At 39.4% G+C, this 10,923-nt stretch overlaps 1 protein-coding gene across 1 annotated transcript; it reads right to left on the reverse strand.

Moving 5' to 3' along the window:
• Positions 1-10,238: 10,238 nt before the first annotated feature.
• Positions 10,239-10,923, reverse strand: LOC110627446 (60S ribosomal protein L26-1). The gene has a single exon (XM_021773752.2). The coding sequence runs from the start codon at positions 10,840-10,842 to the stop codon at positions 10,402-10,404; it is 441 nt and encodes a 146-aa protein (XP_021629444.1). The 5' UTR covers positions 10,843-10,923; the 3' UTR covers positions 10,239-10,401.

A 10,923-nucleotide genomic window follows, 5' to 3' on the forward strand; every position in this document is an offset into this window, starting at 1 on the left:
ATTGCATTAATTATTGTTGATGTGGATGGTTATTGGATGATCCATTAGTCCTCGATATGATATGATATGATGTGATACGGAAAGACCAGGGCTGCCCATTCTACGCCCCTGGCACAGAGTAAGAGAAAGACCAGGGTTGCCCATTCTACGCCCCTAGCACAATTGGACATGTTATGTTATGTTAAGAGGAAGTCCTGAGGAGCTCCGTCGAGGGCCGGAAATTGATTGGATCTGTAGAGGGCTATTGGTGACAGTACCATCTTAAGGTGACTTACTTATGTTGTGATGCATTTCATAATGGCATATGTTTATAAACTGTATTTACTGCTCTACTCACTAGGTTTTAGTAGCTCACCCCTTTCTCCTAACCCCCAGGTTTGCAGGTTCAGGATAGACCGGGAAGTCATCAAGGTTGAAGATTGTTTTAAGTGTAATAGATTAGTAGTGGACATGTAATGTAAAATGATGTAATATAATGACGTAAAGTAATGCTTTATGGGTTAGTGTTGTGCTTGGCCCTAATAGTAGTGTTAATCCCTTTTTGTACATGATCTTATGTTAATGTTTTAAATGATGAGTTATGTTGAACCAGACTTGACATATGTAATGTTGACCCAACTAGAGCATTTGATGAGGGCTCTAGTATGGGGTTTGTATGTTTACAGTTATAGTGCATGCTCAGGTCAAGCTTGGTGTATGAAAAAGTTTAAGTTTTTATGGAAATGTTGATCATGTATGGGATTTTATCAGATGTACAGGATGTATAGTAGGCTTGCTACAGGTCCCCGCGACCTTAAGTCGATATGGATCCTAGCGCCGTTAGCGGTCCGGTTTCCGGGTCGTTATAGTTACATTACAAATCTTTATAGAAAATACCTCTTTAGGTGCTGAATGTTCTAGGCGTGAGGTTTTGGATTTCTCTACAGATCTTCGATTCTATATACTCTGGATCTAATGAATTTGGCGATTCCGAATGGTCCCTCCTAGGTTGGCGCTAATTTTCCCATAGCAGCTCTCTTTCCCGTGGTCTCCAATCTTCTCAGGGCTAGGTCCCTGACCTTCAAGTTCCTTTCTCGGACTTTCTGATTGTAATACCAAGTTGCCTTCTGCTGATAAGCAACTGTTTGTACTTGTGCTTTATCCATGATCTATTCTAGGGTATCTAGGTTGCTTTTCAACTTCTCACCATTGGTGCTTTCATCGTTGAATTGGATCCGGTGAGTATGGATTTGTAGCTCCATAGGGACTACAGCTTCTGTTCCAAATACTAGTGCAAATGGTGTCTCCCCTATTGGTGTTCAAGGTGTAGTCCGAAATGCCCACAAGATGCTATGCAGTTCACCTACCCAATTCTTTTTAGCACAATCTAACCATTTCTTCAGCCCTTAGAGGATAACTCGATTTGTCACCTCGGTTTGGCCATTCGTTTGTGGATGAGTCACTGAGAAAAAGTTGTGTCATGTGCTCATGTTCCTTGTGAAATCTCGAAAAGAATTACAGTCGAACTACTTTCTATTGTCTGATATGAGCGTCCTGGGTATCCCAAATCGGCATATGATATTGTCGTATATAATATCTATTACTTTCTAAGCTGCGATGGTGGGTACTGCCTCTGCCTTAGGTCACTTAGAGAAGTACTCTATGGCCACAATTACAAACCTCTTCTGGCCACTGCGAGAATGGCCACAGCCTTGATATGCTTGATTGCGATGTGGCCAGGCTATTGATAGTATTGGTGAATCTTTGGCAAATATCACATCTCTTCACAAATTCTGCGGGTTCTTTCTTTGCTGTAGGCCAGTAGTAACCCTACTAAAAAATATTGTTTGCCAACGTGGTTGCTCCCTTGTGAACTCCACAGACCCCCTGGTGTATTTCCTGATTACCTTAGCTGCCTTCTCCGGGCCTACACATCTCAACCATGGGCTAGACTTCCCCTTCCGATATAAGGTTCCTCTCACCGCTTGATAATTGGACACTTTAGCTGCAATTTTCCAAACTTCTGCTTTGTCTTCGAGCAATTTTTTGGTTTCGAGATACTCTAGGTATGGAGTCATCCAGCTTTGTTCTTTATAAATTTGCATGATGGACGCTCACTTTTTGAAGGTGGAGGTGTCAATATGTTGCACATACACTTCATCCGAGAGCTGAGTAGGTCTTTCTCTTTATTCTCTTTCCGAGGTATTCTCTGGTATTTGACAATGACTCCTTACTCACCGAGTTCGGCTTCTAAAGCTTGTACCTTAACTAAGTATCTTTGTATGATGGGATCCTTTGCCTGGTACACTCCTGTCACTTGGTTCACTACTAATTGAGAACCATTGTTTATTCTGAGGTCGGTTGCCCCCACTCTTGAAGCTATCTACATTCCATTTAGGAGAGCTTCATATTCTGCCATGTTATTGGATGCCGAAAATCCAAAACGCAAGGCGTAATATACTTTAAACTCATCAGGCCCTTTCAGCAGAATTCCTGCCACACTACCTGTGGTGCTCAATCCTCCATCTAGAAACAGATTCCATATGAATTTGTGCTGGCGTTGACTCCCTTCCCCTTCTTCCATTAAACTCGGCAACATATTATCCTGCTCCTTCTTATCTGAGCTAAAGGAGCATTCGACTATAAAGTCAGCTAAGGTTTGGGTTTTTATTGTAGTTCGAGGCCGGTATATGAGGTAGTACAAGCTGATTTCTATCGACCATGCTAGCATCTGTCCTGAAGCTTCAAGCCTCTATAAGATCTTTTTTAAGGGCAGATTAGTCATCACTACTCCTTGGTGGCCTTCTAGATACATCTTGAATTTTCTCACTACCAGTAACAGAGACAAATGCTAATTTCTCAATATTCATATACTTGACCTCAGCTTTTTTAAGTACCTTGCTGACGTAAAAGATGGGCTTCTGGGTCTTGCCTCTTCTCCCACTAGCATGGCACTTACTGCCTGTTCGGATGCGGCCAAGTAGATCAATAGCTCTTCTCCTGCCAGGGGACTGCTAAGCACATATGGGGAGCTGAGAAATTTCTTAAGGCTTTTGAAGGCCTCTCGGCAATTTTCTGACCATTCAAAATTTGACACTTTCCATAGCTTCTTGAAGAAGGGTAAACATCTCACTACTGACTTAGACATGAATATGTTAAGAGCTACTACTCTTTCTGTGAGTCTCTGTACATCCCGAGCTTGGGCATACTCAGAATGGCTTCTATCTTTTCTGGGTTTGGTACTATGCCTTTCCCACTAACCATGTAGTCCAAAAATTTCCCTCCTCTATTAAAGAAGACACATTTCTTCAACCTCATTCTGTATTGTTGCAATACCCGAAAGACTTCTTCCAAGTCAATCAGGTGTTGCTGAAAAGTTTGGCTTTTCACTACCATGTCATCAATGTATACCTCCGTATTCCTTCCTATTTGATCTTTGAAGATTTTATTCATCAACCGCTGGTATGTTGCCCCGGCGTTTTTCAAATCAAAAGGCATAGCCTTGTAGCAATATGTCTCATCTTCAGTTATGAAGGAGGTCTTTTCTTCATCCGACCTGTCCATAGGGATTTGATGATACCCTGAAATAGCATCTAAAGACGATAAGTAATCAAAATCGGCTGTAGAGTTGACCATTTTATTAGTATCTGGATGGGGATAACAATATTTTGCATAGGCCTGGTTTAAATAAGTAAAATCTATACACATTCTGTACTTTCCATTGGCTTTTTTTTCACTAACACAGGGTTAGCTAACCACTGTGGGTACATTATTTCCCTGATAAATCCAGCCTCCTCTAACTTCTCTACCTCTTCCCTTGTAGCCTACTGTTTCTCCTTCCCAAAGACTCTCTTTTTCTATTTCACTGGCTTGGCTCTGGGGAGGAATTTTAGCTTGTGGGTCATTACTTCTAGATCAATCCTTAGCATGTCTAAGGGCTTCCAAGTGAAGCCTGAGGCGTGCTCCCGGATTAGGGTCACGGCAGCTTCCTTCTGGCTTTCTTCTAAGCTCGAATCGACGCTGAAGACCTTATTGCTTTCTTCTTTGGATAATGGGAAGGTCTCTAGCTTGTCCATAGGCTCAGTCCTGGTCTCCTTCTTCTCATCTCGGACCTCCATAACTTCAGGGTTTATTTTCTCTAGTTGGGCACATTTTTCCTCCACTGTGGCTAGGTATACAGCTCTGGCCTCCTCCTGTCTTCCCTGGACAACTCCAACCCCTGCCTCTATTGGGAACTTCATGGTCAGATACCAGATACTGGTCACGGCTTCAAAGTCATAAAGTATCCGTCTTCCTAGAATGACACTGTAGCTCAGGGGTAATTTCACCACAAAAAATATAGCGTAGTGAGTCCATGATAAGGGCGGCTCCCCTAGGGTGAGGGCTACTTTTACTTTTCCTTCCACTGCTACCGGGGTTCCCCCTATCCCCTTGACTGAGGCTTGATTCCTGACCAGCTGTTCTTCAGGTATCTTCATCTGCTGGAAGACCCTGTAAGGTAGTAAATTTACTTTGCTGCCATCATCTACCAACATCTTTTGAAGCCTAAAGTTATGGATGACAACCTCGATGACCGAAGTGTCATCATGAGGCATCTGCACTCCTTGCGCATCCTCCAGGGAAAAATATTTGGTTATTGGAGAGTGATCGGTAACTTGCATCACTTCGGCACTACTTTCATCTTCATTCCTGCTTTTGTTCTTCCCCCTCCTACTCATACGACCCCTAGTTTCTCCTAGAATCATATTGATGGTCCCACTGGAGCCATCATTCACTAGTGCCTCGATCTGCCTCCTGGGCCTCTCCCCGGCTGTATTCTGTTGTTGCCTTTAGTCCTTTGGCTCCTTCATGAAATTTTCGAGGTGGCCTCTTTTGATGAGTCTTTCTATTTCATTTATCAGCTAGTAACAGTCATTTGTGTCATGGCCATGAGTCTTGTGGTATTGGCAATATTTGTCCAGGTCTCTTCTGTTCGCTTATGCTTTCATGGGCTTGGGCCATTGTATGAAGTATTTGTCCTAGACCGCCACAAGTACTTCAGCTCTGGACACATTCAGGGGAGTAATTTTGGCAGGGAGGCGAGGTTGTTAGGATTTTTTCTCCTTTCTCTCCCACCGGTGTTTGTTCAATGCCTCCGGTCCTCGATCTTACCTTCTCTCCGGCTTGTCTTGTCTCTTGTCCTCCCCAGCCCTTCCTTGGTCTCCATTATGTTTAGCAAACTTGCTTGTAGTTAAGGCATCATACTTCCTTATATACTTCTTTGCTTTTTTCACTGGCTATGCCAAGGTGGTAGGGGGCTTCCTGCAGAATGACCTGAAGAACTCTGGGGAGGTAGTGCCCTTCTACATAGCTTCTACGGCTCTTCCTTCATCAAGCTCGGGTATCTACAAAGCTTCAGAGTTGAACCTGGACATGTACTCTCTTAAGGATTCGTTCCTCCTCTACTGAATGATTTCTAAGTTGCTTGTCTTTCTCTCCGTAAGGACCCCGACGATGAATCTACTAATGAACACGTTGGCCAAGTCAATAAAGCTCTTAATACTTCCTACCTCCAAGCTGTTAAACCACGCCCAGGCTGGCCCTGTTAAGGTAGTTGGAAAAACCTTGTACATCAAGGCATCAGAATGAGTTTGCAATTCCATCAATGTCTTGTAGTTCAAGACATGCTCCCTGGGGTTTTCCGTCTCGTCATAAGTTGCCATTGTTGGCATCATGAACTTTTTGGGAATAGTCTCTTATTGAACCCATCTCACAAGCGGTGATGAGGTTGGTAATAGGGGGTTGATGCTGTCTCATGCCCTCAATTTCATCAGTAGTTGTTCTTTCAGCCTTTCTAACTTTCGATCCATGTCTACGTCCTCTCTCCTAGGCCTTTGCTCCATGTGATAGTTTCTTTCTGCCTCTTCACTCTCTAAACTTTTCGCTGGTTCAGAGGAATAGCTCTCAGCCCCATCATTCTCGATGAGCTCTCTCACTACTCTACCTCTTGTTTTGGCTATCGGCTCATTCCTCCTACTGGCCTCTCCATCTCTGTTATCTGTTCTGTTGAGGGGCTTGATAGTTTAGTGTGGGCTGAGGTTCATTAACGATAAACCCCTCAACGGCAGGTGATAAGCTCAATGGAGTGCTGAGCCCTCTCTGTTGCAGTATCTGGCCTAGCCAGTAAGCGGTATTCTACAGCTGGAGAGCCATATTCTACAGTTCTTTGTCAGATAAGATAGTTCGAGACATAATCTCCACTGAGCTTAGCGAGGGGTTAAATAACGTGGGTGGCCGGCTTATTGGAGCGGTCGGGCTAGAAAATGATAACTGTGATCCTTTCTGAGTCGAACTCAGGTCGTTTGGGGTGTTTGCGGTATAGTTTTCACCGTGATTAGGCATGTGGATCTCAGTGGGTGAAATGAAGATGAGAAATCCGGTGATGAAAAAAATCTCCTTCGTTCCCACAGACCGCGCCAATTGATGTCTTGAGATCCAGTAAGGGATAGGCTCAAGGTGTATTTTGGTAAGTTTGGTCTGGTGTGTTTCTCCTTTGCCTCCTTTATTTCTTTTTCCTTTTGTCGTCTAGTGACGCGTAATCGCTGTCTTGAGTTTGTACCCTCCTGCCACAGTCACGCTGGTCGTGTGTATGGACGTACTGCGTACTTTCCCATCGTCATGTGGCCATTTAATTCTATTTAGCACTATGTGGACTCAATCCCGAATATTATGAAATTTGTTATCTTACGGGCCCAAGGAGTAAAAAGAATCAGACTTCTCCTGTGTAGACTCGAACCAGGTCCAACTCATCAACACGAGTTCTAGCTTGTACACGAGACAGGTTTGACTGTTAGGTTTTAATAGAGTTGAGACTTAATCTTTTCGATACGATCTAGTCTGAGCCGGGATGTCAATACCCAATTATCGTCACTTTATATGAAAAATAGCATAAATATACATAAATTTAATATAAATATTTAAGTTAATATTATTAGAATATTAATTTTTTATGTAAGCAAGAAATTTCATGGGTGGGTGGTTCAAAAGGAAATTTCACGGGTCTAATCATTTCTCGATAAATGGGCTGCTGCCCACTGGCGGGCCTTGCGCGTAAAGCACTGACCATCACGCGGTTTTCATTGAACCAATGAGTATTAGTTTAATATTCATTTATTAAAATTATACTAAAAAATTAATGACTATTCATTTATTTTTTAAATTATTTTTACCTATTTTTTTTTTTGAATCAAAAATTATTTTTACCTATTAAATATTCAATTTTTTTTTACCCTGTAAAGGAATACATTATTATGGCTCATTGAGCAAACAAGAGGGCTACATGAAAGTCAAAGGTCCAACCCAAATAAACAAATCAACACAGAGCAAACAATTTAACCATTCAAAACAAAATCAAATCACCCAATCCAAACACAAACAATCAAGCCAAGCAAATAACTAGCCCCTCCATACCGCACCAGTATCGCTTCACAACACAGGAATCGAACAAAAATAAAATCATTTTGCAATTCAATAACAAAAAAAAAAAAAAAAAAATCAAATCAAAATCGAACAGTGACCGGAGAAGCATGACGAAGACCAAAACACATACATGTAACAAGTAAAAAGAAAAAGTCATTGGCAAAGTAAATAGAAACCACTGATAGTAATGAACATAAATGAAATTCGCAGTAGAATTCAACTAAATAATGATCAGAATGAGCGAAAATCACCACTGAAATGCGGATGTTAGGCAACGGAATTCCTCCAAAATATATTAATGATATTCAAAATGTAAAGCAAAATAAGTTAGTCAATTTGCTTACTTCTTTTACAATATTACTAATTAATTTATGTTAGTGGTTATGACTCTCATAAATTAATATGCTTAATACATTTTATTTTAATTTAAATGTTGAATAGGCAATTTCTAATAATGCAAAAGTAAAATAATGTGCTCATGTCTAATTTAGGTAATGTTTAAATTTATGTATTTGAATTCTCATTATTTAAGTTTTATTCATATAAATAACTTAAAGTATATTATGAAAATGATAGTTTAAATTTTAATAACTCTATATATTATAATAATTTTTATGTGTTATATTTTAAATAAATAGAGTTCAAAATATAGAGTTATTAAAATTTAAACTATCACTTTCATAATATACTTATGGAATTATTAAAATGTTAAAATATAAAATAACAATAAAAAAATTACATGATAATCATTTTAAAATTTATTGTTTAAAATAAAAGGTTAATTTTCAATATATTTTTTAAAACTTCATTAAAATTTTTAGCAATTTTCAAAATCTTTTTTAAAAATTTATTTATAAATTTCAATTAAAAATTTTAAAGTCTTTGCCTTACTTTGTGAAGTTTTCCCTAACGAATGCTAATGGACTGTCCTAATTCAATTAAGAGCGAGCATTTAGCGAATCAAGAATTCAATTTAATTAATATTTTGCTAATAATTTATTAAGTGAAAGAACTCAATTTTTATTTTTTAAAAATTAAAATTTTATATAATTTTTAAAAGTTCATTTTAGTTCTTTTTGCCAAATGAGGAGAATTAATCTTTAAGTATCATTATCTCCAATTGAAAATTAGTAAAAAAATTAAAAACAAATATTTTTTATTATTCAATTTCATTTAAAATCTGACAAAATTTATTTAAAAAACTGAAGGGGTAGAGTACTAGAACAAACAGTAAATCCTAGAAGAGCTAAACCGAGAAAAATATAATAGTACAAGTCATCCTTCCAGAAATTTGATAAAATGAACGACCTATTCAGATTCATAGAAAAAAGCATGCCGTTAAAATTTAAAATGCAGTTCGAAAGAAAAGGATTCTAAACTGAAGAAACTTAACAATGGGAACCCCTGCATCTACGGTGCGAAATTTCATCCAAGATTTATGCTGGAGCGTACGTTAAACATAAAGTGAAGCAGCTCAAATGGTGAAAGCACATAGCAATTTTTAACTTGTGACTACTACGTTTTGGGACTTAATTGTACAGAACATCTAAAGATAACTCCAAACAGCATAGCATGGCAATGCAGATTGCAAGTTGCAGGCCCATTGATTTATAATCCAAATACTCTGATCGGGCAAAAGCAAACAATGAATTGCTAAAGAAAATCAATCTCCAACACAATATGAAATACATAAAACATCTACCAACATTCATTTTTTTTAATCCAAATACAAAATGGCCATCCACACTAGCATAGAGTTAGATGCATATGAATCACGAAATGGGGCCAACATTTAGGAGAGGAACTCCCTAGCCTAGTAAAGAGAGGACTCATCCATCCATTGTCAAATAAGTCACAAGCTCATCCATCAGTTGTCAAATAAGTCATAAGTGTTATGGAAGCTCATCGAATAAACTATCAAGGGGCCAAAACAAACTAGTCAAACTAGTTCTAACCATAACAGAACATAAGAAACCAGTCAAATCAAGTGCTTATTTCTAACCATCTCAACCAAGAAACCAAAGAAGTAGGCATTGCAGAAGAAATTAGTTATGCATAACACACGAAGAAAGACCTCAATAATGGCAAATCAGGCAGCAAAGCCAATTTAAGATCTAACTTTCTAGTCAAGCAAATGGTATCCCACAAGGGGCAGAAACAACTTAATGTTGCAAGAAAAACAAGGCAGTATAAGTTAATGATACAAATTTAGAAGACAAGACAATTGGAGAGCTTAATAATATACTCTTGTTTTACATGTTCATATATTCAATCAACATATAAATCCTGTTCATAAGGATTCACAGCACGCATTCATTTATCACTTTAAAAGACAAAATGAAGGTCATACCAAAAACCACCCAAAATAGACTTGAACAACCTCACAAAAAGAAAGCAAAATTAAACACAATAATATGCAATGAGGATTCTAACGCAGGCACTGACAACGCCAAAAGAGACAACACAAAAATAGAACTCCTAATAATATCAGACACCAGAAGCTAGTAATCATAGAATCATACAATTTCCAAGGTCTACTTAATCATGTCAATTATAATTCCAGAAATTGATTAACTCGTTGGCTTGATACCAAGTATTCAAGGCACCGAATCAACAAAAATCAATTACTAAATACATCAGCATTCCTCCCTTGTTAAAGAAAAAAAAACAATACTGGCATCAGCTCAAATCACAACCATAAACAGCACAAATACGTCAAATCAAAGGCCAAAATTGACTGAGCAGCATAATAGCAAACATATTCAGACATTTTCGAAGAAGGCCAAATATAAGATAAGATATTGCCAAAATCCAGACTCACATAAAGTAAAACCCTTAATATTCTTGGATCCAAAACATGCCACTAAGAATAATAACAGTAATATCAAAAAAACTCTTGGAACAGAAAGCATCCTATCATTGAATATTTGGAAATGAAAAACTTCACCACTTAACGTTTCAAAATCAATCAACACTCTGCATAATATCCTCAGCTGTAAACTTGGTGCCCTTGTCCTTATCAGCGGCAGCGCGACCCTTGGCCTTGCGGTCAAGCAGCGACTTGCGGTCCTTGTCAAGGCGAAGCTTGGTGATAACAACCTTAGAAGGATTGATACCAACGTTGACTGTAGAGCCATTCACCTTCTCCCTGGTGATGCGCTCAATGTGGATCACCCACTTGCGGCGATAAACCTGAACGACCTTACCCTCGCGGCCCTTGTATGTCCCACGAACCACCTGTACCTCGTCGTCTTTGCGGACCGGCATAGATCGGACGTTGTACTTCTGGCGGAGGTCAGTGGAGAGAGGAGCGCTCATGAGGATCCGGCGAACGGAGGAGGGGGCCGTGAAGTGGGCCTTCCGGTTCTTGCGCCGGGAAGATGAAACCCTAGGATTGTACTTCATGGTGCCTGTGTGTGGTGGCGGTGGAGTCTGCTAGGGTTTTGAGGAGACAAGCACGGCGGTAATGAGGAAGCGGAAGTGGAA

Source organism: Manihot esculenta, chromosome 12 (genome assembly GCF_001659605.2).
Source record: "Manihot esculenta cultivar AM560-2 chromosome 12, M.esculenta_v8, whole genome shotgun sequence".
Lineage (NCBI taxonomy): Eukaryota > Viridiplantae > Streptophyta > Magnoliopsida > Malpighiales > Euphorbiaceae > Manihot > Manihot esculenta.